Below are 27,759 nucleotides of genomic sequence, written 5' to 3'. Positions count from 1 at the left end.
CTCTCTTTCTCTCTCGTCTGAACTGCCCGGCAGGAAACGGCAGTTGCTGGGGTAGCTATGCGGAGGGGAGGGGCCAACATAGGCATGGATTTAAGGATGGAGGCGTATGAGACCAGGAAAAGAGTGATAGCGCTGCAGGTTATTTCGGTTTTATTTATCGTGTTTAATGTGATCTTAAGGTATCCTTTCCTTAGAGGGCGGCAGGAGAATTGTGGATGTATTTATAATAACGCATTGCAAAGTATTTCCACTTTAAATGTTGTAGATGGTAACAAGACGATGCGTTGAGTGGTGCATAAGATTTGTTAACTCTTGTGCATAGAGTATCGTGCCCACTTACACCCCCCCTTCCCTCCGAAATGCAAGTTTGTGGCTTTAGCGAATGAAAGTACGTTGTAAGCAGCCTGCTTTTAGTTGTGTGTTGGACAAGTAGAGCGAACGGAAGAGTGGTCGGTAACAGCGCCGAAAAGGAGAGGGAAGCAAGTAGAAATCAGCAACGAGGAAGCATTGGTGTGGGTGGACGAGGTCTTCGAAAATTCTAATTTTTAACTTGGCTGAGTTTGTTAGAAAAGTCCCCTGCATGCTACCTGTATGTTATACAGGCGTGTTCATCTGCTCTAAGTGCCCAACTGGTTGTATATCTGGTATCCTTACTTTTTGCTGCCCATGGACCACTAATCTAAACGTGTATGCAGAGGCGTAGGGCTGTCTCTGCTTTTGAGGGATGCTGAATATGTCCTGCGGCCTGAAGGGGCACACCATGCCTGCCTTCATTACTGACAGTGAGTGGACTCCTGTCCTTGTCCTGGGGTAGCACATAGAGTGGTGGTGGTGGCATCACGACATCGTTCATAGAAATCTATATTGTGACCAGACCTTTTTAGGTCTCGCCTTCGCTGGTCTGGCGAGACTTATTGAGAGGGCTCCAAAAAGTGCTACCAGGCCAGCCTAGAGCTACAGTGCATGTGCGCGGGCGCGCACGCCACGCTTGACCGTGATTACTTTCACTTTCGCGGCCGCTTGGCATAGCCAATAGGTCTCGCTTTTGGGACCTTATAAGTATTTAGTTATGCAACTGTTGCATGGCTAAACACTTATAAGGTCCCAAAGGCGAGACCTATTGGCAATGCCAATGCTTGTTTTATTTGGGTCTATCTATTTGAGGTGTGTAGGCCCACCTGTGTGAAGTCCTGCTCCTGTGTTTTTACCCAGATCTTTCTGTTGACCTCTGTTCGTGTCTATGGGTGCAGCGAGTACAATATCTGCGACCACCCACCAGCATGGTGTGTGTTTGTGTGTGTGTGTAAAATGACGGCCAGTATACCCCTGGTCTAGCACAAGGTGAATAGTGAGGGCTGTGCACCCAGATATTGGTTTTGTGTTGTCAATCCTGTTGCTGTAGGAGGAGATCAAGAAACTGAAGTGAGAGGAAGGAAGACAAGACTGGCCTATGAACCCTATTTTTCAGAAATTAGCTGTTTATTTGTTTTCTTAAGCACTGCTATTTGGTGGATGGTAGGGGTGAAGGATGTTACTGCGCATTCTGTTGTGAAAGAGGAGGAAGTCTCTAGATGAAGTCTGGCCTCTTGTCTTTCCCTGATTACTTCTTTAGTTGGGGTTGCCACAGCCAGGTACAGAATCCTCACACCTCTTTGTGCCTTTGTTGGGTGTGCCCCAGGATAGAGCTTCCTACTGAGAGAAGCATCACTCTACACAAAGGCTGGCTCTGCACAACAGCTTGGAGGGTACACGTAATTGGAAAACCGCCAACTGGTTTCACATTTTGTGACAGTAGATTCACATCCCATGTCTAGACTTTCTGCATGAAAGTGGGCCCACTCTGTTCCAGTTCTTAGGGGCATATTATTAAGGACGGTGTTAAACATTATCGCTGTGTTAGCGGCAGCAAACTGCCGCTAAATCGCCGATAATGGGCTTGATAATATGCCCTGGAGAATTCCAATAGAAGCCCACATTCACACCAGAACATGGACTTCTATTGGAATTCTCAAGGGCATATTATCAAGCCCATTATCGCCGCTTTAGCGGCAGTTTTCTGCCGCTAAACCGGTGATATTTTTTAACGGCGTCCTTGATAATATGCCTTCAAGTTCTTTATGACCAGGGAAATGAGTGCCTGACAGAGTCCTCAAAGGACTGCTGCAACCAGGGCTGATGTGTACCTGGCAGCAAGTAGCCTGGAGTTAAGGCAAACATATTCCCTATCCTTATGAGGGGTAAGATAGCTCAAAAACTGCTGTAGGTATTTGAACTGTGGGTGCCTAAAACCTTACCGAGCCATATCACGCCACTCCTATATACTGATGAAAGAGGGAACCTGGAACCAGAGAAAGAGCGCATTAGAGGGGACAGAGCAGGTGTGGGGTTGGTGCAGTACCTATAGGGAATTTCGTCCAGAATCAGTGACTTGTTTGTCTTCTTGTGGTGTGTAGTGTTTAGTATAACTATAGTATTAAAGTACTTTTTTTGTACAGACAAGCACTGGTTTGCACATTAAAATTATTGTCGACTGTTGAGTGCTGAGCTTGAGAACGCCAAAACTACCTACCTGAGAAGACTATGAATGCTCGTCCTCTCTTCTCTGGGAGTCCAGTGTGGATAGAGCTGATCCTGGTCCAGTTTGCAGAGCCATAGTAGGATGGGCACCGGAACATCAGTGGCAAATGACCTCAACCCCTACAGTTAAGGCTTAGTAGTTTTGCAAGACCTGTGATCTCCCCCAGTTGGGGTCTGACAGAGTGACAGTGCGTTGTTAGCTGCCAGCCTTAGGTGTGTGTTGGTGAAGTAGGAAGGGCAATGAGGGTATAACAGGAAGGAACCGAGAAGTGGAATAGAGACTGCCTCATACTGATTAATTTCTACCTCCAATCCTCTGGTAGTCTCATTTACCTGTTGTGAGCCCATAGCTGAAGAATGGAGGAGAGCTAGGAGGCTACTTGTTATCGTATATCTGCGACCATCCACCAGTAAATGGGAGATCCAGCAAAATCACTTCCATGTCTCCAGGTATCTGTACCTCGAAAGCTCCATCTCTTTCTGTAATGACCCCCTCCCATTATTTATGGAGGTTTGAGTAGTGCCATAACAAGTATATCAATGTGCCTGTGGCTTTGCAGCCTCTCCAGAAGGCATTTGATTTTGTTTTATCCTAATGGGCTAATCTATGTGGGGTATGATACCAGTATGTAAGGATGTCTCCCACTCTCACACAACTAGCAGCTGCTTAGGCCTTATCGTGTAAGCGCTCCCAGCTTTTGAGATGCATGTCTCTGTCTAATCCTCTTTCCACCACTTTTGCCCCAGTTTTTTAGCTGTGAACCCAGAACCCATTAAGGGATTTCGTAGATCGGAAATAATAAGGCCACCATTCAACCATTTTTCAAAATCTGTGAGCGGGCGAGCCGTCCTTCTTTAATGAAGGGGTTAATTATTCAATGCATCACCTGCATGTGTGTGCACCTTTCCATTAGCCCTCAAAAAGTTTTATTGAGCCATGCTGGACCTGTGAGGTGACCTGTTTTCCCTTTATTTCTGAACACGATTTTTGAAAACGAATGTTTCTGTTGGTAAGAGTGTGGGCAGATTGCTCCATGCATGCCGACCCCAGTTAAGTCACTTCTTCTGTCTTAGCATTTACAGATTAAGTAGTTATTAAGTGTTAATCCAGTTAAAGCATTCAGAATCTCCCAGATTGTGCTGTTTGTTATATGAAAGCCTAGTACTGGTTGTCTGGTGTTCAGTGGGGATGGTACGAGCCCGCAACCATAGATGGAACAAAAAAGAGGTAGGAGGGTACTGGTGATTGGTTGCAGTGGAGAGCGATAGCCCTGCAAGTGAACGATGGCACAGAAAACCACATCCTTGCTGCTAACAGTATGGTGGTTGACAACCCAGTAGTTAAGGGGGGTTTACTGGTGCTGTCCTCTATTCAAGCTGGTGTCACACTGGGGAGGGAGACAGCCCTAAAATGGGGAGACACATAGTGTGAAGGGATGAACATTAAAGTAAGGTGTTATCTGGCGAAGTAACAGTCTTACAGGTGGGATGTGTTGGGTGTTAGTAACTCAAATGTATTGGAGCCAAAGGCCTTCTGACAATCATTGAGGTGAGGTAAACACAGGTGTAAGACAGGTTTATGGAGGTGTGATGGCTCTGAAGGGAACCACATCAGTGACAGGCCTTATAGTTAGAGTAGGAGATATGAGGAGTTGATGGTGTTGGGAAAGAAAGAGGGGTACCATGGCGAGGGAGTTGGGAGTAACAACTGTGGAAATGTGTAATATAGTAGTGGTTATGGTTGTCAGGTTTAAAGTGGAGTTAGTGACATTCAAGTTGTGGGGACAAGGATGTATGGCTTTCAACGTCTCTGCAGTGGGTGTGAGTAACAGTTCTGCAAAGAGTTAAGGAAAGGGAGGTAATAATGAGAAATGGGTTGGCATTAGGACTTGTAATGCTATTGAGTATGCCTCTTCTAGTTTCAGTCTGAGTATTCTGTTCAGAAGAGCCATAAGAAGACTCTGATGCATGACTTTTGTGTGGGTCTTTGTGTTTCATCTCCAGGCCCATGTCAGAGGGTTCCTGGTGAGGCGAAGATTCCAGCTCCTGCAGCAAGAGTACTCGGACATCGTGCAGGAAATCGAGGGTAGCTCAGCCCAGCTATCCTGGACCGGGTCCTTGATGCCCAAACCTCAGTTCTCAAGAGCAGTACGTTGAAATGATTGCTCCAAGTCTGGCTTTAGCCTCACACGCTTGAACATGTATGTATGTTTCTGAGATGACAAATGAAGACGATGTTCTCTCCTCTTGACCATGATGGAGCCATAGAGGATATTGACTCGTCAGAGTGGGTATTACCCATAATTTTGACCCACAAATCAGACAACAAATTGAGATTGTGTGGATTTGAGAACATTAAATGTTAAGTTTGTATTGGACGCTCATCCTTTGCTCAACATCAATGATATAGCACGTATGCTGTAGGATGCCAACACATTTTGGCACTTGGTCTATGATCTGCTTATCACCAAATAATTCAGACACCAGCATCAGTAATCTAACTGTTTCTCACAAAAATAGGCTGTACAACTTTGAAAAGGCTGCCTTTTGGACTGGCTTTAACAGCCTCCTTATTAGAGTGAGTAATGTTCCATGTATGTTGGGATGTTCAACCTCTGTCAAGTGTTTTCAAGGGGACATTTTGGTATTTTTGAGAAAAGAAGGGGTAAAGTGTAATTGTTTCCTGAACCAGGTAGATTACCTAGAACATACTGTGTCGAGTAATGGAGCAATACCCAAAGTATTCTGGTGGGAGCTATTGTAAAAGCCCCAGTACAGGATAATAGATACTAGTTACTATAAGTTGCTGGTCTCTGTGAATACTACAGCAGTTTTATGTGTAACTTTGCTGGAGAAACATAACCCTTCTGAGTACTAACCGGGAAGAATGTGGAGTTTGTGTGAATAGATGTACAGCAAAAAGCATTTGAATTGATTCTATGAGTACTGTAGCATGTTTGGGTGCAACTGTGTTGAAAAATTGAACTTTTGAGAGTTCTAATCGGATAAAACAATGGAGTACATGTGGACAGATTCACAGCAAAACACGTTTGAATTGATGCACTCCTCTGAGTCCTTTTTCTGTGAAGGAAAAGTGTGTGCTATCAAAATGCTGCTTATTCATACTGAGCGAAAGCTGTATTTTTGAGGAAATTGTGCATGGATGAATGTGGCATTTGCCTCCACAATATTAAATGTTTTGGAAAGAAGATATGTGTTGCCAGAATGCAAAGTGCTAGCTTTTGCGTCAGCCATACAGCACTTCCAGAATTGTGTGGTGTTGCCAGTTCATTCTGAGATCAAACCACAATCCCTGAGTATTTTCTCCCTGGGTGGGGAATAGAATTCCACTGTATGTGTTCCCAGATTTGCCTCCAAATTGGAAAAATACAACTTCTCAGTTGCGTGCATGCGTGGGAAGATGCATGTAATGGATGATTGCTTGTTCTGGCAGCCTGTAGAAATGATTTCAACAATAGGGTGAACTGTGATTCCGAAGTTGATTCAGCCCTGGAAAAAATAACAGCATCCTCTTTTGATGCTATCACTTAAGTAGAATGGACTGAGGCAAAAGCAAAATAAGTTCCTAACTCTGTGGTTAACTGTTTGTTTTACTGTTCTCGGCATCTTTAGTTTCTTTCATTAATTTAAGTTTTATTTCTCTAGTTCAAAGGGTGGCCTTTGAATGAGCACAAGCTGGTTTCAGAAAACCTTGGACGCCTGAGGGGTGTGCAGGATCTGCTATGCCAATCAAATACTGAGAAATCTGAGAAAGAAGTGGTGAAGTATTTAGACCCTTTGAGTCAACATGGCACCCATGAGAATTACTTGCCACAAAAGGATGAGGATGTAACAAGACTGAGTCAGGAAGGCAATGCTGAGGTATCCCATCAACGGAGGAAGGATCCGGGAGCTTGTGAGCACATAGACTGGCTGCATTGCAGTACTGGAAGCTCGGACTGGAACAGCAGTTTTGCAGAGACAGAGACCAACGATGGCTTCAGAGGTAAAGAAAACCGTGTACTAAGCTCTTTCTTTTCTTGAGAACCTGTCTGAGATGCGTGCTAAGTGGCAATGCAGGAGGAGATGAGTGAGCGCACTAAGTATGCTATCTTAATTTCATGAGCCAAACCAGTCTCTCTAACTGTTGTATGACATTGAGAGCAAAAACTATGACTTAGGCTCATTGCTCACTTATTTCATATGTTTGTTTCTTACCGACATTTTATGAAGTATTTAAGCAAACTTGGAGAATAAAAGAATATACAATGTATGTGAATTGTATACTGTTTTTTCAGTCGGGTTATGTGCCTGAAATCTGAGATTCTTGGTTTGGATTTGGGCATATCTGGAATACGGAGTTGTCTGCCTTGTAGATTGTACATGTGAGTTTGAGCGTGCCATGGTGCTATTCAAGTCTCAAGCTGACTCCACTGCTTGCTTGATCCAGTTCTGGCTAACTGGAGTAAAATTGGCCTATATGGTACTAGGGCAGAGTCTGAAGGCTGGCCCCAAATAAACTTGAAGCTGGCTTTGTGTACCAGCGTGTGTTGGGCTTGGTGAATGTGAGCTGGTTTCCTAATGGTTATTGCATTACTCCTGTAAAAGTTGAAGGAGAAGAGAGGAGCCATTACTGTAGAGATAAGCCAAGGGATGCCTGCACGTATGCAGAAGGAAAGAGACACATAGGAAGGCAGTGAGAAGTTGTGAACCACGGTAGATTGCAAATTTAATTTTTGTTGTTGTAAAATATTGCCATCTTCATTAAGCACAGTGTGGGCAAAGTCTTCTTTAAAAATAAAGAATATGAAAAAAGAGGGCTTTGTGCAGCAGTGCTATCTTTTCTTCTGCTGTGTGGGAAAGAATCTGCTGGATTGGAGGAACATGAGCAACACTGCGTACCTTATGCATTCCCTGATATCTGTCCTCCTAGGATTCTTCTGCAGTCTCCTGGGAAACTTATAAAATCAAGGAAGACCCAGGGATCATTGTAGGGTCTGCTTGGCTCATGGAATGAGATGTTTGCACTATACAACTGAAAAGATAATCGTAGCCCGATATCACATCTCTCTGGATAGGACACAGCTGCAAGCAATTGGTGATTTTTCTTTTCTTTTCATCAAACTGCGCCACGTAGCTGGACAAACTCTATGCACGTAGCCTAGTCCACTAACATGGGTGTGACTGGAAAAAAGTGCTCAGCTAGAAAATGCATATACACAAACCGTAAGTGAAACAGAACTTGCACTGGGGAAACATTTCTAGTTTTATACTGTTTACAGGAAACTTGGCAATCTGCAAATTTAACCATACCAAATTATACAACACATGAAATTAAAGCAAAAAAATGTCTTTGCAAGGCCAAGCTGAGGTCTGACAATATCAATAAGTAACAAACTATGTATGACAAGTAAAACAAATAAAAACATCTTCAAAATATATATCACCAGTTCTTTTAACAAATCCTAACTCTACAAAGATTTTGATCATCAATATATATTTTCCTCCTCAACTGGTGAAAAACAAATGTAGATATCGGACAACACTAGAGGAATTGGAGCAAATAATTCTTGTGTACATACATTTTAACTTTAATCAAACTTTACTGCCTTTGGCGAATAATAAAACTAAGCAGGGAGCAACCACATATGAACTTTATCAGTCCACAACACAAAATTCGTTTACAAAATAACCCTAAAAAAATGTGTACTTTAACCAAGTTCACATATGATTTAATGACCAGTTCAGATATAGAATCTTAAATAGAAGGCTAGCAGAAGATCAACCGGCCTCATCAACTTATTGATGGCCAATGGGTTCCTCAACTATAGACTACACATTTGTACATTAATCCTAATTTCATCTGTGTAAAAAGTACGCTATCATACCAAGACTCGAGAGCGATCATGATCCTCACAGGTTAGTTATTAACATTAAGCATGATCATTGGGAGACCCTTGTAATGGCCAATAGTGGCAGATTGACTGCTGAGAATGGGAAAAAGCTTATTTGGAATAATGCGCTAAATGAGAAGGTGTTGAATCTAGAAGAAATCATGTCATCGAGTATTAGAAAAGCTATTGTGCTGCTGGAAAATGGGGACAGCTGGATGACTGCTTGGCAAACTATAACAAAGAATATATTATCGACCCTTGTGGCCAAATTACAGAAACCGCTAACAAAACCTGTAATTACACCCAAGACTCGGGAATTAACTGAATCAAAGAGAGTTTACCGTAAGATGGTGCGACATACACTAAAACTTCCAATGTCTAATGATCGTAATCTGAGGCTACCAGACTTAAGGATAGAATTGAAGACCAGACATTTACAAATAAAGTGGTAATGTGAGAATAATGCTTATGCAAAATTATATCATGCTATATTAACCAGGAATGAACGACGATATTAGTCTCTGGTGGGACATGGCACAGTCTCATATAGGCAGCCTGATGAACAGTTTATCCCAAGTGATAAGTGGGAAACTTGCATCAAAGTTCTGTATAAGTCACCTATTACATTGTAATTTTATACCGCCGAAAGTTGATGAAATATTTCCAGATATAACAAAGGAAGAAATAGCAGAACTAATAAAAAGGGCACGCTCATCCAAGGCAGCAGGACCAAATGATATATATTCTGATAGATCTAGTCAAGTTAAATACAACCTTTTGGAGTATGTTGTTAGAACGGCTGTTTTTACAGGTAATCAAGTTAGGGAAATACCATCTTCCTGGAAAGGAGCTATTGGGCATTCAATATAGAAACGCGGTCCAAAAGCTGATCCGTCCATCTACAGATTAATTGCGTTATTAGACTTCGAAGGGAGATTGTTTGCAAAACACCTGTCAAAACAAATTGAAGCTCTGAGCAGAGGAAAAATCTTTACTACCAATCACTTCACTGGCTCTATTAGGGGAAAAAAGCATGCTTGCAGAAAACAAAACTATATGCATGTTTCGTGGATTACTCCACAGCGTTCGATAAGGTAAATTGACAAGGGCTATGGAGTAAGCTTATAACATGGGGAATTGATCCGATCGTCTGAATTTTATTATCAGATTACATTCGGAAACATGGCTACAGGTAAAATTAATAATTGATAATACGTTATCTCCAAAAATGGGAATTGAGAATGGCCTTAGGCAAGGTTGTGTTCTCGCACCATTGTTATTTTCTCTCTACATTGCTGACATAGATATGGCACTAAAGTCTGATATGGGTATCGCACCAAAATTAAGAGGTAATAAAATACCATACCTAGCGTACGCTGATGACCTAGTGATCCTGTCTCTAACTCCCAAAGGACTCCAGCATCTACTGAAACAATTATACACTTACAACTCAGCGAATGGATTGATAGCCAATGTATCCTAAACTAAAATTGTGACCTTTGGACAGCCGATAAAACCTAAAAGGTGGACACTAGGAGAAACATCAATTGAAGTAGTGGAGCGATATGATTACCTTGGAGTGATTTTTGATAATAAGTTATCTTAGTCTAGTCATTCGGACAGTAGAAATTCGAAATCAGCTGTCATTACTAAATCAATTTCAAGATTAATGAAAGTGTTTGGAGGGAAAGCGATTAGCCCATCACTTAAAGCATTACATATGAATTTAGTTCCATATTTATTATATGTATGCCCAGCAATGAGTAAGAAGGTAATCTCTAACTTTGAGATGTTTTATGAAATGTGTACACACCTTATTAAATCTATAACAGGCAACCCCACACCGTATTATGAGATTGGAAATCGGTCTAAAATCCCTGGCACTCGAGCCCCTCGCGACATGGATACGGTGGGAGCCTATGATGAGAGGCCTTCGATGGTCGGCGAACTGGGAAGACCACGTCTCCCTATACGCGGATGACATACTGCTTTACTTGTCATCTCCGAGGCGATCCATCCTTACATTACTTAATATTTGCGAGGTGTTTGGCCGGGCATCCGGCTATATGATCAACTGGTCGAAGTCGGTCCTCATGGTGCTGAGGGGCCCCCCCCCCCTCGACTGTCGGAGGGCTGCCAGATACAGGTGGCGAAGGGGTCGTTCAAATACCTGGGGATACATGTTGCCTTGGATCAGATGGAATTTTTCAGGCGTAACTTAAGCCCTCAACTGGACCGCCTCAAGCAGGATGTGCGGCACTGGGGAACGTTGCCCTTGACCCTGGTGGGGAGGGCGGCGCTCTTTAAAATGATGGCCCTGCCGAGGTTTCTCTATGTGTTGGAAAATATTCCTTATCCGGTGCCACCGGCTTATTTCCGAGCGGTTGCAGCGCAAGTCTCTAATTTACTCTGGGGCAACAAACCAGCACGCATTGCACAGGCGAAACTGGTTTGTGGGTGGTACGATGGGGGAATTGCTCTCCCAGATATCCAGTTGTATTATTGGGCGGCGCAGCTCAAGGTGATCAACCAGTGGCTCCATGCGCCGCAGTCAGATCCAGCGTATAAGGCAGATAGGGATATACTGGGCGAAAGGGGTATGCTAGCCCCATTGTATGATGCCCGGCTGGCCCCGCAGCTGATTGGCCCTCTGCGTCAGACTGTGTCTCTCTGGCACGTGGCACAGGCCAGGCTGGGGTGGCGCGGAGTCCTGACGCAGCTTACGCCTCTCTGGGACACGAAGCGACTGGGACGGCTCAGGGACATCAAGGGCTTTGCCGCTTGGGACGCTATCGGGATCTCGGTGATAGGCGACGTGTGGCACAAAGGGGAGGTTGTTCAATTCGCTCGTTTGCAACAACAGTATGAGCTGGCTCCCTCAGAATGATTCCGGTACCTGCAGATGAAACACGCCCTAACGACACAGTTAACCCCAGGTGTGCAGGTTCCAGAGGCATCTCCGCTGGAAGACAGGCTGCTGACCGAATACATGCCTAAGCGGGCCACATCTTTCACATATCGCAAACTGATCAACAATTTGCCGGACCCTATGGGGGTCTTGCGGGAGAAATGGGCTGACGAGGTCGGCGATTTCGATGACCCAGATTGGCGGGAGGCGCTGGCGTCACCGCGCGAGGCGGGTATACCCTCACGGCTGCGTCTTATGCAACTTCGTATTCTACATCGCTCATATTTCACCAGAAGCCTATTGCACAAACTGGGCAGAGCACCACATCCCTTCTGCCTGCGGGGTTGCGGGGAGGAGGGGACCTTCTATCACCTGCTCTGGGACTGTCCGGTTCTTCAACTCTTCTGGAGGCGAGTGCTGCGAACGATGTCGCAGGTGTGCGGGGTATCACTGCTGCCAGAACCCAGACGCTGTCTGTTGAATGTGTGGGAGCCCACAGATCTTAATCGCCAGGCGCAGGGCTGGGTGACGGTAGGGAACATGATGGCTAAACGGATCATAGCCCAAAAATGGGGAGCGGTGGAGACACCGCTACTGTCGATGTGGAAAAAGGAAATGGATGGGGCTATGTTTGCTGAACGTTTTGTATTTATCAGGCGGGGTTGTCCTCGAAAATGGGTCAGAGTGTGGGGAGCATGGAACAAATATAGGGGCAACATATGTGATCCACCACCTCTTTCTGATGAGGAGTCTTCTGACTCAGATGACTAAAGAAACTGAAGGGAAGAGGGGGAGGGTGGCTGATAATGATGGCCTCAGGGGGCCCGATCTAGGTCTACTTAGAGAAATGATGATTATGTATGGTGTTTTGTCTACTTTAATGTGTATACGATCTGATTTCGTGTCCTTTGTTATAACTTTTGTGAAAACAATAAAAATTTCTTTTAAAAAAAAAAATCCCTGGCACTATTGCACAACAGAAGCTGTGGTGAAATACATTGATTGTTCCAAGGCTGACTCATCTATATTGAAACATCTAATATTTGAAGAGTTAGGGAGATTGAAATACAGAGAATTGTACAGCACATTGATGGGATTAGGATTTTACGATTTGCCTGATTTACAAGAGATGTGGCAAATGACCAGATCTAGACTATTTTATATACTGATTTGGGAGTTTGATGAAAAATGGAACCAGGCACTTAAAGGCAGACCAGCTTGCCTGTTCTGTGGAGCTACCGTTGAATCTCTTGTACATCTAATATATACCTGACCTAAGCTGTTGCCCATACGTAGGATATACTTGGGCTCCGTGTTTAAAAATGCCAAAATACGAACAACTGCTGAGGTCGTTAGACACTGGTTTAGACTCCAAGAAGACAGTGCAATAACGATGATAATGTTTTTAGATCATGCATGTAAAGCATTAACAGCATAGATGTCCCATATAGTGGGAAGCAACACAGATTGGAATTTAAATTGTATAATTTCGTGAAAGTTATGTATCTTATACTTCTGGCACTTTATTATATTGGCGAAAATAATAAAGTGGGTTAAAAGAACACAATACAGAGGTAGAAGGGTGAATGAATTTTGCACATTTGGCACATTAGCACTTTAGTATATCTATGAAATCATAGGTTGAACCGAAAAGATTATAATAATGGCAAAAGGTTAAATAATATATGTAAATTAATGGAGGAAAGTGAATATAACTTTTATTTGCACCAGGGAGGCCAACGTATAGAATCTTTAATGGTAAATCAGATGCATATATTTGCTTTTTCAGCACATTAGCACTTTAACTTGGAAAAAGAAATAGACTGAAGTAAACAATATTGTGCTACAGTGGTAGAAGATGGATGAATAATGAACGGAACCATTGAGGGAACTTGCATAATTATTGTATTACAAAGTGTCATATTGACTATGATAGCAAGTTATAATTATTGGAATTTTAAATGATAATGTTTCTTTTAAATGTTTGCATTTTTATTGTAATCGATTGATTAATACAATAAAAGTATTTTACTACTACAGACCTTGCACTCTCTCTCAGGACTCTACTGTGTTCAGTGCATGGTGGCTTCTCTTTGCTACAGAGTTTATGGATTTTATTCCTTCTGTAAGCAAGACACTCAAATCACTGATTATGGTTACCAGCATCCATTTGTATGTCCGACCTGTATCTGTGAAGCTCTGTGCATTCCACCATAGAGACAGTCTCACCTTTTCTGTTGTATTGAGAACTTAGTTTTTTTTTAAACAAGCACCAAACAGGTGCATGTTATTTGTGGAGGAGAGTTGAGTTGAGTTGGTGGGGGTTCACACTTAGTTAATAGTGAGGTGACTGTATATACTACAGAAAATGACCTTATGAACTCTTCCGTCTTTGGGATTGTGAATCTTGTGATGTTTTTATATGTGGAATGGCTTAAGGTCATGCCATGGGGTCAGTGATAACCCAAGAAGATCATGTTATTCAGCGCTGGCTATTTTTCTGGGTCATCCTGGTTATGATTCTATGACTTCTCACAGTGGGCTTTTGACTGTCGTACACTGCGAGCAAACCTTCCATAAAGTGTTTTTTTGTTCTGTCAGTAACTGGTATGTCTCCTCCATCCTTTTCCCCTGGTGCAGACAGTACCTACCATAAATAAGTCAATATGTTCCTATCAGAAAAAGTTCATCCTGCTCCCTATATTCAGAATATCGGAGTTAATGTCTCTTATTTTAATGCAGTGATTGCTTGGATGAATGCATGTCAAGTAATGTTTATTTTAAAATAAGAATCCAGATCATTGTACGAATAAACAATTGCCAGGTTGAGTGATTTGGTGATGCTTGCGGTGCCCGTTAGCTTTGCTTGCGGTTGTATGGTGTTGAAATGGCGTAGTTTTGCATCTCTGTTAACGGTTGTGAAATTTAAGTACCCGTCTTCTCTTTGTAGGTAAAGGTATTTCACGATAATCACTTAGTGGCAGGGAACTCCTAGAACAGTGAGGGTGAAGGTGCAGCACTGTTATATCTGAATTTCCACTGACTCAGTAACTAACATACTTTGGTGCCTCCCCTTTAGTGGGGCTGAGACTTGTTGCGAGCATTTGATCAGATACGTTTTTTACTGTAAGGTAAAATGTTATGTTGGTGGCTCTTAATTGCATTTATGCTGCCCTACGCCTCAGAGTACGAAGGAAGAACAGAAAAGAGAAGTGAGGATGAAAGTGGAGGAATGAAGTGACACTGAAGAGACGGTAGAAGGGAGACTTAAATTGAATGAGAACAAGGCATGTAGAGTGAGGAATACTTGAGAAGGGCTACAGTAATAAAGTTTTGTAATGTTTACAGAGTGTTTGTATGTTATCTTATGGATGCAGGGTGTGTTCCGGCTGCTATGCACTTTCCCTCTTGTACCCCCATTGCCCACCCGTCTATGTTGGGTTCTGCAAACTGCTCCTTTGCTCCCTGCCCCTCTTCTTATAAGACCTATATTGGCCAATCGGATGTGCCTTTGAAATGCCTAGCTGGATTTTTGGCTTTGCCAATGCTTTTTGTTGATGCTGGACAACATCTGCAAAAACAACTAGCAAAAAAAGACAAAGTGACTGGTCCCAGCCTGATTAATTATGTGCATGCATATGCATCACTGTGTATGCGCATGTACGAATCATGAAGCTGTGGCAGCCCATCTTCTTTTATTTACTATTCCAAGATAACATATGACCATCTTGAAGCATCCTGATATCGAACTTCAGCCCTGCGAAGAATAAAAAACAAAATACTATTTTTTTTTTTAAAAAGGGGGACAGAGAAAAATGGGGGAGACAGGGAGGATCTGGGTGGGTAATAGGTAAAAAACAAACTGAGGAGCAGGATGGGAAGGGTGGGAGAAGCTTGAGATGGTGTTGCAACATTGAGAATGTGGGGTGAGGATGTGAGAGAGTAAGCAACACCCGTTGAAGAGAGTAAGAAACTACTTGCACACCCATGGAGTGCTAAAAGAAAAGAGCAGTTCCCTCATTGTAAGCAGTGGAAGTAAGCAACTCATCCCGGAAGAAACACAGTAAACCAGCTAAGCTCCAGGGGTGGCACAAACACCAGAAGGGGAAGGAGAGCCATCAGATATACTGCCAAATCAAATAGGGAAGTAAGCCAACCAATCATGAGTAATGTACGGATACTAAGTCTGCTCGACATATTTAGTATGTTACACAATGTTTCTTTCGACATACAGCTAAAGTTCTCTGTAGGAGAGGCCTAAAAACTACTTAAAAAGGCTATGTTAAGCAAAAACACGCCTCTGCATTAGTATTGTAGTCATTATGAAAATTTGACCAGTAATGCCTCAGTATTTTATAAAAAGCCGAACGAGGCCACAAGCAGTGAAAGTTTGCTGCATACACCAAGTGAACGGTTTACCAGAAACTTATAGAAATTGGTCTTGAACAGTGATTGACCTCCTCCTTCTCCGGCGACCACACAAAAAAAATATCAAGAGGTCCCACAGAGTTTGCACAGGGTAGGGAGGCTGGGGTTATTTTATTACATTTGTTTTCTAATTTTTTCTAAAGCACATAGGAGATCTTGGCAGGAATCCGGGGTTTGTAAGAACGAGTAATCCATGAAAGGTTCAATTTTGCCACAAAGAGACAAATATGCATGCACATTAGAGACCACCATATTTCGCAGTCAATGTGGTGATTTACATTATTACAGTTTACAAAGGGCCCTGGTAATCTTTAAAATGGGGTCCTGAAGATAATTAGTGTGTATATGTGTGTATATATATATATATATATATATATATTCACTGAAAAAACCATAGGTTTCACACATGTTATAGTTAGCGGAAATTTTACTGATAAAAAACCAGTGAAATTCCCCCGTTATAGTTAGCGCAGGCAACTATAACTCACGCGACTGCAATCCTCTGCTGATGCTAATACTGTATTTAGACACTTATTTGCCCATGTCTTCTTCCATACATTTTTAGCTATACATATATTACAAATATATTTTTTTCATAAAGACACATATGTCATCAGCAGAAGATTGCAGTCGCGTGAGTTATAGTTGCCTGCGCTAACTATAACGGGGGAATTTCACTGGTTTTTTATCAGTAAAATTTCCGCTAACTATAACATGTGTGAAACCTATGGTTTTTTCAGTGAATTTGCAAGGTTTTTTAAATGCTAATTCCTAACTATAACGTGTGTGAAACCTATGGTTTTTTCAGTGAATTAGTACGGTTTTTTAAATGCTAAGTTTTTTTCCCTTATAATAAGCCCTGTACATTTGGTGGCCTTCGGCCACCAAAAGCACAGGGGGTGGGGTAAGTGTGGATAGTGTTTTTTGCCCTTAACATAAGCCCTGTGCTTTTGGTGGCCTTCGGCCACCAAAAGCACAGGGGGTGGGGTAAGTGTGGATAGTGTTTTTTTTATTTTTATTTTTTTACCGTACGCTTACGGTAAGCGTACGGTAAGCGTACCCCGCGAAATTGCCGAAAAAAAAATAAAACCGTTTTTGCACTTGGGGGATGTTTGGGGACTCCCTCAACATGACTATGTGGGAGGGAGTTGTCAAAACAGCCCCTTTACATGTTTTTGGGCTTGATATTTTAAAAATCACTCTCAGTGCGAGAGACAAAATGGCGGCCGCCGCTTCCTGGTTTCGGCCGATTCGAATGTTTACTAAGATCTAAGAGCCAATCAGAATCGCGCTCGCGCACGCCACCGTACGCTTACCGTAAGCGTACGGTAAGCGTACCGTAAGCTGGCTCAGATATATATATTGATTTAAAGGCTATTTTCTCAGAATCTACTGAACAGATTTACACCAAACCTACAAAAGGCACTTCCTTGACCTAGGGACTACCTCTCTGCCAAATTTTGAGTAATTCTGTTCAGCCGTTCGGGCTGTAGCTCGTTCTAAAGGTCCTATGGAAAAATGCATGGGAAAAACGCGTTTTGGGACCCCCCTTTTATCTCAGCCCCCGCTTGACGGATCCCCCCGAGACTTTCAGGGTAGGAGCGAAGCGTAGCGCCCCACCTATTTTGAAAAATTTGCGAGGATTCGTCGACCGGCGCCAAAGTTATTCAAAATAGAATGTTGAGGTTTTCCTATGGAAACGTGGTCCTAACTATAACTACCTACTGGCTATCGCCAGTAGGTAATATGTATGTATGTGTATATATATATATATATATATATATATATATTCACTGAAAAAACCATAGGTTTCACACATGTTATAGTTAGCTGGACATTTTACTGATAAAAAACCAATGAAATTCCCCCGTTATAGTTACTGTAGGCAACTATAACTCACGCGACCGCAATCCTCTGCTGATGCTAATACTGTATTTAGACACTTATTTGCCCATGTCTTCTTCCATTAAATTTTAGCTATACATATATTACAAATATTTTTTTTTCATAAAGACACATATGTCATCAGCAGAGGATTACGGTCGCGTGAGTTATAGTTGCCTACAGTAACTATAACGGGGGAATTTCATTGGTTTTTTATCAGTAAAATGTCCAGCTAACTATAACATGTGTGAAACCTATGGTTTTTTCAGTGAATTTGCAAGGTTTTTTAAATGCTAATTCCTAACTATAACGTGTGTGAAACCTATGGTTTTTTCAGTGAATTTGTACGGTTTTTTAAATGCTAAGTTACTTTACGCCATTTGTGGCGTGTGCGCCCACTTAACGCAGTTCGTTCCGTGCGCGCACCTTTTGAACACGGGGTCGGGAGAATGTGGATATATTTTTTTTTTATTATTATTTCTTACCGTACGCGTACGGTAAGCGTAATCGGCGAAATTTTCGAAAAAATTAAAATTGCCTTTTTTCACTTGGGGGATCGTTGGGGACTCCCTCGACATGGCTAGGTGCTTGGGAGCTGTGTAAACAGCCCCTTTACATGATTTGCACTTTGTTTTTCAACCCCCTGTCAGAGTGCGAGAGAGAAAATGGCAGCCGCCGCTTCCTGGTTTCGACCGATTCGAATGTTTACTAAGATCTAAGGGCCAATCAGAATCGCGCTCGCGCACGCCACCGTACGCGTACGGTAAGCGCACCGTAAGCTGCCACAGATATATATATTGATTTAAAGGCTATTTTCTCAGAATCTACTTTACAGATTTACACCAAACCTACAAAAGGCACTTCCTTGACCTGAGGACTACCTCTCTGCCAAATTTCAAGTAATTCTGTTCAGCCGTTCGGGCTGTAGCTGTGTCTAAAGGTCCTATGGAAAAATGCATGGGAAAAACGCGTTTTGGGACCCCCCTTTTATCTCAGCCCCCGCTTGACGAATCCCCCCGAGACTTTCAGGGTAGGAGCGGAGCGTAGCGCCCCACCTATTTTGAAAAATTCGCGAGGTTTCGTCAACCGGCCCCAAAGTTATTCAAAATAGAATGTTGCGGATTTCCTATGGAAACGTGGTCCTAACTATAACTACCTACTGGCGACCGCCAGTAGGTAATATATATATATGTTAAGATCTGCATCTGTGGTCTGCCGCTAGAACACTGGTATACATGCTGAGTTCAATTAATGAATTCCACCCTTTCAGTGGGACGGAGCGGGGTGGTGGACTTGGGAAGTGAAACAAGCTGGCAGATGCTACCATGGCCTCATGAGATATGAATTTTATGGAGCCTTTAACTTCGAAGTAGGCCAGATTTTTTTAAAATTCCACAAACCCAGGAAATATATTCCATTTAAATTCATTGTATGTAAACTTATCTAGAGTGTATATCGCCACATATGGACTGGTACTTTGGTATTTCCCACCAATATTAAAAGGATTCAAAGATAATGCAAGATGATGACAACCCAGAGAGAGGGAGAGAGAGAGGAGGGTTCGGTCCCCAGCAATGCTTCAAAGTATGGTGGGGCTATTTTAATTGTTTTACTTTTTCCAAAAGGGGAGTTAACATATGAACACATTGTTTATAATCAGTCACACACTTCAGTTATAGGTAAATTAGTATTGCATTTTTTCAGACACTTCTAGTGGTTGACCTTGAGTGATATCACTTCCCATTTGACCAAATTCCCACATTTGAGTGGGTTTCAGACTTTTTTTAGTGATTTAGAGCATTTTTTTCAAAACAGATTCTTAAAACACCAGTAATTTAAAATGCAATTACCTACTTTCTTGGCATGCTGCTTTTGCATATGTGAATTCCTTTTGGACACTGCTGCATTGCACATTTAACAGCCAAAGCAGATGGTACAATTTTAAGTGTGTTTTTAAGATTTAGAATTAAAGTACTCAAAACAAACCTCGCGTATCTATTGTAAACCAAACATCGTGGTTAAAATCTACATTGTTTAATCATTAAATGCCACACCAGTTGCACGCTGATGCCAAGTACTTAAATCAAACGTTAAAGAAAAAATTTGTGCTTTTTTTATTTTTTTTAAATGTTATCATTATTAATCGACAGTAACCAATAACACTGGACTAATCACTAAACTTGGGTTCTGGAGCAGCATGCTGTACGCCATGAAGTGCTTTAATGTCCCATCAGGTGTAGTAAGTGATATATAAATGCAATTACAATTTATGACATCCTGAAACTGTGGCCTGGGTTCATCACTCCTGGACCTATGTTGGGCATCCTGATTTAAAGTGAGACCCAACGAGATGGCTGAAAGCAGCTGAATAAGTACGCTCCTGGGTCACCTGTGCGGTGCTGCCCAACTGGCACTGACGACCACGAGCAGCTGAACACATTGAGACCGGAACCAGCAAAGAAAGCATTAATGAACTGCGATATTGGGCTGTAGACCTTCTCTGCTGCGTGGGCGTCCGCGGAGCGGACAGCTAAGTAGCGGCGCCCTGGAGGGCAGCGGACGCTGGAGAGGAGCCTGGCCAAGACGAATAGAGCATTGAGTGTGACCAGCTGTGGTAGATAGCGGGTGGGGGGGCCTAGATGGGCTGCTTGCGAATTCCAACAGCCTGGAATCCCCAGGCCCCCTACGAACTACAGAAACTACATTGCACCCCACCCCTGGCTCGAGAAGTGAAGAATATAGAAACTTCAGATGGCTGTCTCTTCAGGCCTACCACACCATTGAATCTACCCTCTGCCCTTGGACAGCGAGTCACAATGGTCAAAGACGGAACTCAGCAGACACAGCAAACTAAAATGGACCAGTTTGCTGCCATGGGGGCAAGACAGAGAGACAAGAACCCCACTTCCCCCCTGCTGTCAACAGAGGCTGAGAATGACTTAACAGTGCAGGCGCTGAAGGGACCCATGGGTACCCAAATCCTGGACGTAATCGAGCCTCGTTCTTGGCATCGGAAAACAAGCGATACTCTATCTCTCAGTATGTAAACCTGCCTTGCGTAGATCTCTGTAAAGTGGATGAACGATCCTTGGCTACTGAGAAGGATGTAACAGCCTTACAAGAGGAAGTCCAGACCCTAAAGGCGATTGTTGGCTCACTCACAGAGCATCCCAGGAAATTTGAGGAGAGAGTCGAGGATGCTGAAGGGCACTTGCGTCGCTTCAGCCCCTGCTTTGTGGGGTTCCACAAAGGAGTTGAGGGGTCGACCCTTGAATTATTCTTGTAACGCTTGCTTAAACTGACTGTAGACCCAAATGCACTCTCTGGAGGCTTTGTAGTAGAAAGGGCTCACACGTCTCTGACCCCCTAGACCCCAGCCGGCTGCACCACCATGTACAATAATAGCAAAACTCATTATCTGCAGATCCTATGGCTGGTACGTGAATCGGGAGACCCGACATTTGATCATTCTGTTATACGTATATTCCCAGACTATACACAGCAGGTCCAGCGCCTCTGACAGTCCCTCACAGCTGTCAAACAAAATCTGAGGGCTATGGAACTGCTTTATATGCTCTTATTTCCCAGAAGTTTAATGTTCTCCAAGGGGGCAAAGCATACTCTTTTACCATACCCGAAAAGCCATGGGACTTGGTGGAAACACGGTGGGGAGCAGCACCCCTGATATCTGCAAGCGGAGACTCTCACTCCTGGACCCCGAGGAGACAAGGACTTGCCTGGCCAGTAGACGGCCACAAGGTACCAAAGTGAGTATACAGTCTGAACTGCACGTGGTGGTTTGTTCTGACAGAACCTTTGACATTGACGATTGCAAGGCAGAAAGAGAAGAGGCCAGAGCCCTGGCGGAGGTAGTCACAGCGACACCGATGGTGGAATGATAGGTGTACATGGAAACTGAAATGCTAAAAGATCCTACCCTGAGAGACTCATGATATGGTTGGAGGGCTTAACAGCGGGTAGCAGTGTTGAAGTGGACTGGGTTAAGGTGGCCCTAGGAATACATAGGCCCCTCAGGTGATCAGCCTCCAGCTTTAGGGAACTGTATTGCTGGTTGGGCCGCAGATAAGGGCAGCCCTGAAAAACACTCAGGGTAAGGAGACCCGAGAAGACTGGGTTGAGATAGCCCTTAGGGGGGAAGCCGATGTAGATCTGGAGAATACTTGACTGGATTGGATGACTGCCATAATTATTATTGTCCCCTGGAATGTACAGGGACTGGATACATTTGTGGAATGGCACAGGGTACAGTCAGACCTGAGGAGTCAGGGGTCCATACAGCATACCTTGAAGAGACTCATCTTTTAGCGGGGTAGGTACAGAAGCTGGGTAAAATCTGGAGGGGGCAATTGTACTCCTCGACCTTCTCCAACTATGCAAGGGCGGTCCTCAATTTGGATTGCACCTAGTGCTATGTTCCAAATGCGCTACCTCAAGGCCAATATTGAGGGCAGATATGTGTTGCTTTATGGCACCATAGACAATAGTGACCTGTGCTTCCTAAATATGTATGCCCCTAACACAGACAACAACGAGTTCTATGCTGCAGTAGAGGTGGAATTGACCTAAATAGACTCACCCCTCCTAAGGACTGGGGACTTTAACTGTATTTTGGACAGCTTCGCAGACAGACCCTCCCCTTTGTTGAAAGAACCCCAACATGATGGCCCATCTCAAGGAAATCATGGTGAAACTTAACTCTGTAGACATCTGGAGGACGGCCCACCCGGACTCTAGGATGTTCTCGTGTTACACCCCGACCCGAGGGGCATACAGCAGGCTGGACCAGTTCTTACTCACTGAGACAATTGCACATAGGGCAGGGGGTTTTCAGTATCTGATGAGGTTTCTCTCTCACGATGCCCCACTCTCACTGGAGTTTAGTATAGAGCGAACGCATCCCTGTGTCCCCTTGTAGAGGCCGAATCCTGAAACCCTCCAAGTCGAAGCCTATAAAACGGAGATCAGAGAAGCACTGACAGACAATTTTGAAAATAATTGAATGACCTTGACCATGCGGGGAGCAGAGTGGGAGGACCTGAAAGTGGTCATACGGGGGAATGCCTCACCAGATATTTTGGTGCACGCCTACAGCGGGAAAGTGAAATACAGGACTGTGAACAGCAGCTAGTCAGAATGCAGGCAAATGAACCAGCGAGGGCTACAGTGTGGCCACCAGGTAGCTGCCAAGCGCAGACTCTGTGTCTTATGGGATATATTAGATCGCTTTACGAGGCGCCTACAGCATCAAAACTTCTGTGCTGAAGGGCATAAGACTGGGCCTGGCTCCTCAAACCGGTACGGCCTGCACCTGTGATACTAGCCCTGACCTACCCTACAAACGAGACGGTCGCCACCCAGATGGTAATTGATGAGCTGCTCAGGGAACACTTGCAGGAACTATATAGGAAAGCGGCACCACATCTGTTGTAACAGGGGACTGATTTTCAAGACTTGATGACCCAGCCCAGGCTAACAGAGTAACAATATGAGAGCTTAGAAGCAGACTTTGGTAATGATGAGCTGGTAGAGGCAGTCAAAGAGCCTCCTAGATATAAGTCGCCAGGCCCTAACTGATTTCCAGCAGAGTTCTATCAAACAAACTCTGGCAATCCCTAATCTGCTGGACACCCTACGGGAGGCCAGACAGTTAGGAGAGCTCCCAGCCTCCATGAGAAAAGCTACAATTATTATGCTTCCAAAACTAGGCAGGGACCCAGGGTCCTATCGCCTGCTCTCAATGATAAACGTAGACACCACAATACTTTCTAAGGCCTTAGTGACACACCTCAGTAGAGTGGTGATTTGGAAGGACCAATATGGGTTATGTATGCCCAGCAGGGGTGCTCACATGAAAATCTGAAGATTGTCACGTGTTATACATATCACCCAGAGAGGCAAGGGGTGGTAGCAGTGTTAGATATTGAGAAGGCATTTGATATCCTCAACTGGGACTCTCTCTGGAGGGTACTCCAGGTGATGGGGCTTGGACTACAATTCCTACAACAGACTATAGGCCGCTATACTCTCACCTTGTGACCTGGATCTGCACGGGAGGGGTTGTCTCAGAGGGCATAGAACTTGCCAGAGGGGCAAGGCAGGGCTGCCCATTGTCCCCACTTCTATTTGCCCAGGGCTGCCCATTGTCCCCACTTTTATTTGCCCTGGCCATGGAACCACTGGCAATGTATCAGAAGGATGTGTAGCAGGATTGGGGTATGCAGGTGGGGCTCATCACGCATAGTGTGTTATTGTATGCATACAACACACTGCTATACCTAACACAGCCAGATTATTATTCCGGGCGCTGGAGAAGTGTGGTGTGACCTCGGGTCTTCGGATCAACACAAATAAGAAGGTGCTGTTCCCGCTGAGAGGACTGATTGGGGAGACTGCAGTGGAACTACCAGACCTAGAACTTAAATGAGAAACGCGGGCGTTCCAATAATTGGGCATGCCCCACCATCCTCCCCATTGGTGTTGGACACAGACTGCCACCCCTACAACAGAACCTTGGTGATAAAGTTATACTAACTGTAAAAGTTTTTTCTCCTCCTTATCACGGAACTAAACAGATTTGATATTCTTAGACTCTGCACCGTGCTTTCAGTATCATTGAGTCACCGTGAAACTGATGGTGAAGAACTGAGACATTCTTGTTACTTGTTGCTGTAACCAGAAAAAGCGAAATAACGTTTTTTTTAAAAAGGGGGAGACCAAAGCCTTGTGGGGGCAGAAGATGGTGACTGCCTTTGAGGCAGCATACTATAGTTCTGAAAGGTAAAAACTATTTGCTGTCCAGGTCATAACTTAAACTAAAAGTTTACGTATAGCTAAATAAAAAGCAGGGAAGATTTGCAAATTAATTAATAAAAGTTAAATGTCTTTTTCTGCGCACAAAACCATTGTTTTGTGGATATAAACTATTTGCTTTGCCTGACTTCCCAACACTATTTTCTTCCAAATCAGGCTATATCCAACCCCTTCGGGAAATGCATTAAACGTTTGTCATTACAGCCTACGATTTGAGCAATAAGAGTATCTTTAATGCCAGGGGTCTCTCATAGCTCCATGGTACAGCGCCTCTAAACTCCGTTCCCACTTCTGTGCGAGCAGCTGACTGAGAGAAGCCTAAACTCTCATTTTGCTCTAGTCCTGTCCGAACAGCAGTAAAAACAAGGCGAGGCATTCACTCCAGGGCCCACATAAAGCAAACAAGCTGTCGGAGGTCCCGAGCCTTCAATGCCCATATAATGGCAGGGCACTGACCACATGGCACGTGAAACAACCCCACTTCTGCTAAAAGCTATGGGAACAGAACAACTTTAAATTCAAGGGAGGGCCCCAAAGATCGTCTCGTCAGAGACTGCCGATTCACATACTGGCAGAAAGCATCTGAGCCCCTAATTTATTTTTAAACGAATTCCTTTTTTTTACCATATTTCATCTCTGATGCAAAGAAAACAAATTCTTCAAATATTAGAGGAAACAGGAGTATTCTTATCCAAGTCCTGCGCACATACTCCTAGACGATATCCGATTCAAGCAAACTACTGTACGGTTCCTAAGTGCGAGTAGGAATGTTCAGGTCTTTGATAAAGTGCCCTCACACTCCCAGAGGGATGTCATGCTTCATCATTGGGCTAGCTCCTTGTCGGGCGGCGCTGCAATGCTCGACAAGCACCGGCGAAGGGGCTCTTTCGCGGAATTCTTTGGTGAAGCTGTAAGGCGTATGCGGGTGCGTGGACTTAATAGTTTAGTGAGTGCAAGTGGTGTTAAAATAGGATTAGGGCAGCCCTATAGTCAAAATGTTATTCCAGGGTGCACTAACCTAACTAAAAGCTACAACCCTAATTGGATGCAGTGGTCCTAAAGGGCATGTGTGGCGTGAGAGGGCGACATGTTTCTTGCCTTGGAAAGCCCCTAACGGGTCTAGTGGCAGTTCATCAGGACCAGGTGGTAATTTAGACAGTTTTTGCAAACTCTGACACTACTGCAATGGTGGTTTGGACGCAGTGGAGTGGTGACCAGCCTTGTAAGTAAACATCAGGTCCGATTGACCTGGTGTGGTGAGACCCCAAAGTTAGAAGATCTAGGCTGACGGGAGCAGTACGACAGAGCACCTCATTGCTCGTGATGGCGGGTGGTGCGGCAACTAGTCGTAGTCTATTATCTTGATTATCTTGATTATTGATGAATAAGATGTGCTATTGGCCAATGGCTGGCTAGTGCTCTGTCACCTCCATGATAACTACGTCACTGCCCGTGGTCTCTCCATTCACTGTCACGACTGCTGCATACAAAGCTGAATCAACCTGCTGGCCCCTTGTAATCTATTTCCTTTCTCTCCTCAGCTCCCCCGCTCAAGGCTGGAGGTGACGATCTACCCCGCAACCTTTCGCAATTGCGACATCACCGAAGTCACCTGGCAATGGAGATGCTGTGGCTGCAGCAGGCGATTGCGAGCCGCAAGAATGTAAGACACTGAGCCTGAAGGGTGTCTGGGGCGTAACTGCGAGGCTCTGGTGTGAACGGAAGAAGAGCTTGCCTGCAGGTAGTGCTGGCATTGTGCTTTTGGGGGAAATAGAGTCAGAGAGGATGTCTTGGTGTAAGGGAGAGGCCTTTCATTAGCCGGGGCCTGGTAGCTTGGTTGTTGCTGCGATGGAGATGTTGATGCTATTACTCGATTTGCAAAACGAAGAAGTAAGGTTTGGAGATGATCCCTACTTTTGGATTCTTTTGGAACTTTATTGGTGGGTTATAAAAGTTTATCATTGAACTGAACAACATATGACTTAAATGATGGCAGTTTGTGGGGTAGGACTTTTAAAATAAATGAGTTTTGCAAGAGCGACATTGACAAGTGTAAGATGTGCAGGTGCTCTGTCATTTGACATTTCCTCTTTCCTTTCTTTTGCAGTATTTGATCTTGAAGCAGAGTCTCGGAACATCAGAACGGTAGAAAAAATGACTCCTGCGAACTTCTGAATTTAGAGTTCAAAACTGTCTAGGCAAGGAACTCTCAACGAAATAGGATTCCCGCTGCTTGCCAGAAGTTAAACAGTTTGTTGCTGCTGAAATGCCATCCCTCCCATTTCATGCTGCACAGTGTGATCTGATATACATGCTAGTAAGTGGCTGCTGCACCAACTGACGCAAATGAGATCAAGCGACGACTGCACCAAACAGATCCTCACATTAAACCGTACTGTAAAGACGCAACTTCCTTTGCATCAAGCTGGACCGGCATCGGCAGACCTCTACTGCGCAAGCCTGACGTCCCTCGGTCTCGTCCTATGCCACACTATCCTTGTTTCAGGGGATTGACATCTGCGTGAGTTAGGCACTCCTTGGCTTGTATCTTCTGCAGCAGTGTGAGAGTTACTCGAACATATATGCGATCCATCAGTCGGAGCTTACCACTCACGCCCTCAGCTGGATGACCAGTTGCATCTCGACGGCACCTTCCAGATGCACGTACATTGGCCAGTGTTACTTAAGCCTCACTGGCACACCAGGCCAACCATTGTTTTTGTACGAACTCTCGGTACAATTACGAGCCAGGCTTAGTTGTGATAGTGTGCTTTTTTAACTCCAGTGTTTCTCTGCCTCGCTAGTCTGACAGTAGCAGCTTCACTCACTGTATATTCTGCTTTCCAACACCAAGTTTAATTTTCTGGACTAGTAAGACCGAATTGGCAATGAAAGACCTCCAAAGGACTCTGTTCTGCATTGGATGCTCACCTAGTTTTCTCTAGAGAGAATCTTGGTTTTTATTCAGCAGTTCTCTTATGGTATTGGTGCGAGCTGAGGTAATGTATTGGGAAAAACGTCTGGACAGGTAACAGCCTAGTTTATTATCTACGCTCTGAGGGCCATAGCTGGAGTAAAATCATTACCTTTCTTGTGCAACTTAATTTCTCATTCCCCACAGTATGTGTCAATCCTCATATTTTTGTGTTTAAATATTTTTCTTTTGTTAATATACATTTTATATCATTTAAACTTCATTTATTTCTAGGTGAGATAATAAACTGATTTTAAATACAA

At 43.9% G+C, this 27,759-nt stretch overlaps 1 protein-coding gene across 3 annotated transcripts; it reads left to right on the top strand.

Annotated features, from left to right (window-relative positions):
* IQCC (IQ motif containing C) lies at positions 1–27,759 on the top strand. Of its 3 annotated transcripts, none has more exons than XR_014979951.1 (5): positions 1–138; positions 4,582–4,725; positions 6,244–6,583; positions 26,064–26,263; positions 26,630–27,759. XR_014979951.1 is itself a non-coding variant. In XM_085648431.1 (5 exons), the coding sequence occupies exons 1-5, from the start codon at positions 58–60 to the stop codon at positions 26,669–26,671; spliced, it is 729 nt and encodes a 242-aa protein (XP_085504557.1). In that variant the 5' UTR covers positions 1–57; the 3' UTR covers positions 26,672–27,759. The 3 variants fall into 3 exon arrangements, 2 of the variants coding, with proteins under 2 accessions (XP_085504557.1, XP_085504558.1); XM_085648431.1 differs by having other exon boundaries at positions 26,064–26,185; XM_085648432.1 differs by lacking the exon at positions 1–138 and adding an exon at positions 2,485–3,027 and having other exon boundaries at positions 26,064–26,185.

The sequence above is a fragment of the Triturus cristatus genome, chromosome 3_2 (genome assembly GCF_964204655.1).
Source record: "Triturus cristatus chromosome 3_2, aTriCri1.1, whole genome shotgun sequence".
In the NCBI taxonomy this organism is placed as follows: domain Eukaryota; kingdom Metazoa; phylum Chordata; class Amphibia; order Caudata; family Salamandridae; genus Triturus; species Triturus cristatus.
Note: the sequence above shows the minus strand (reverse complement) of the source record. Positions and strands in the feature narration are given on the sequence as shown.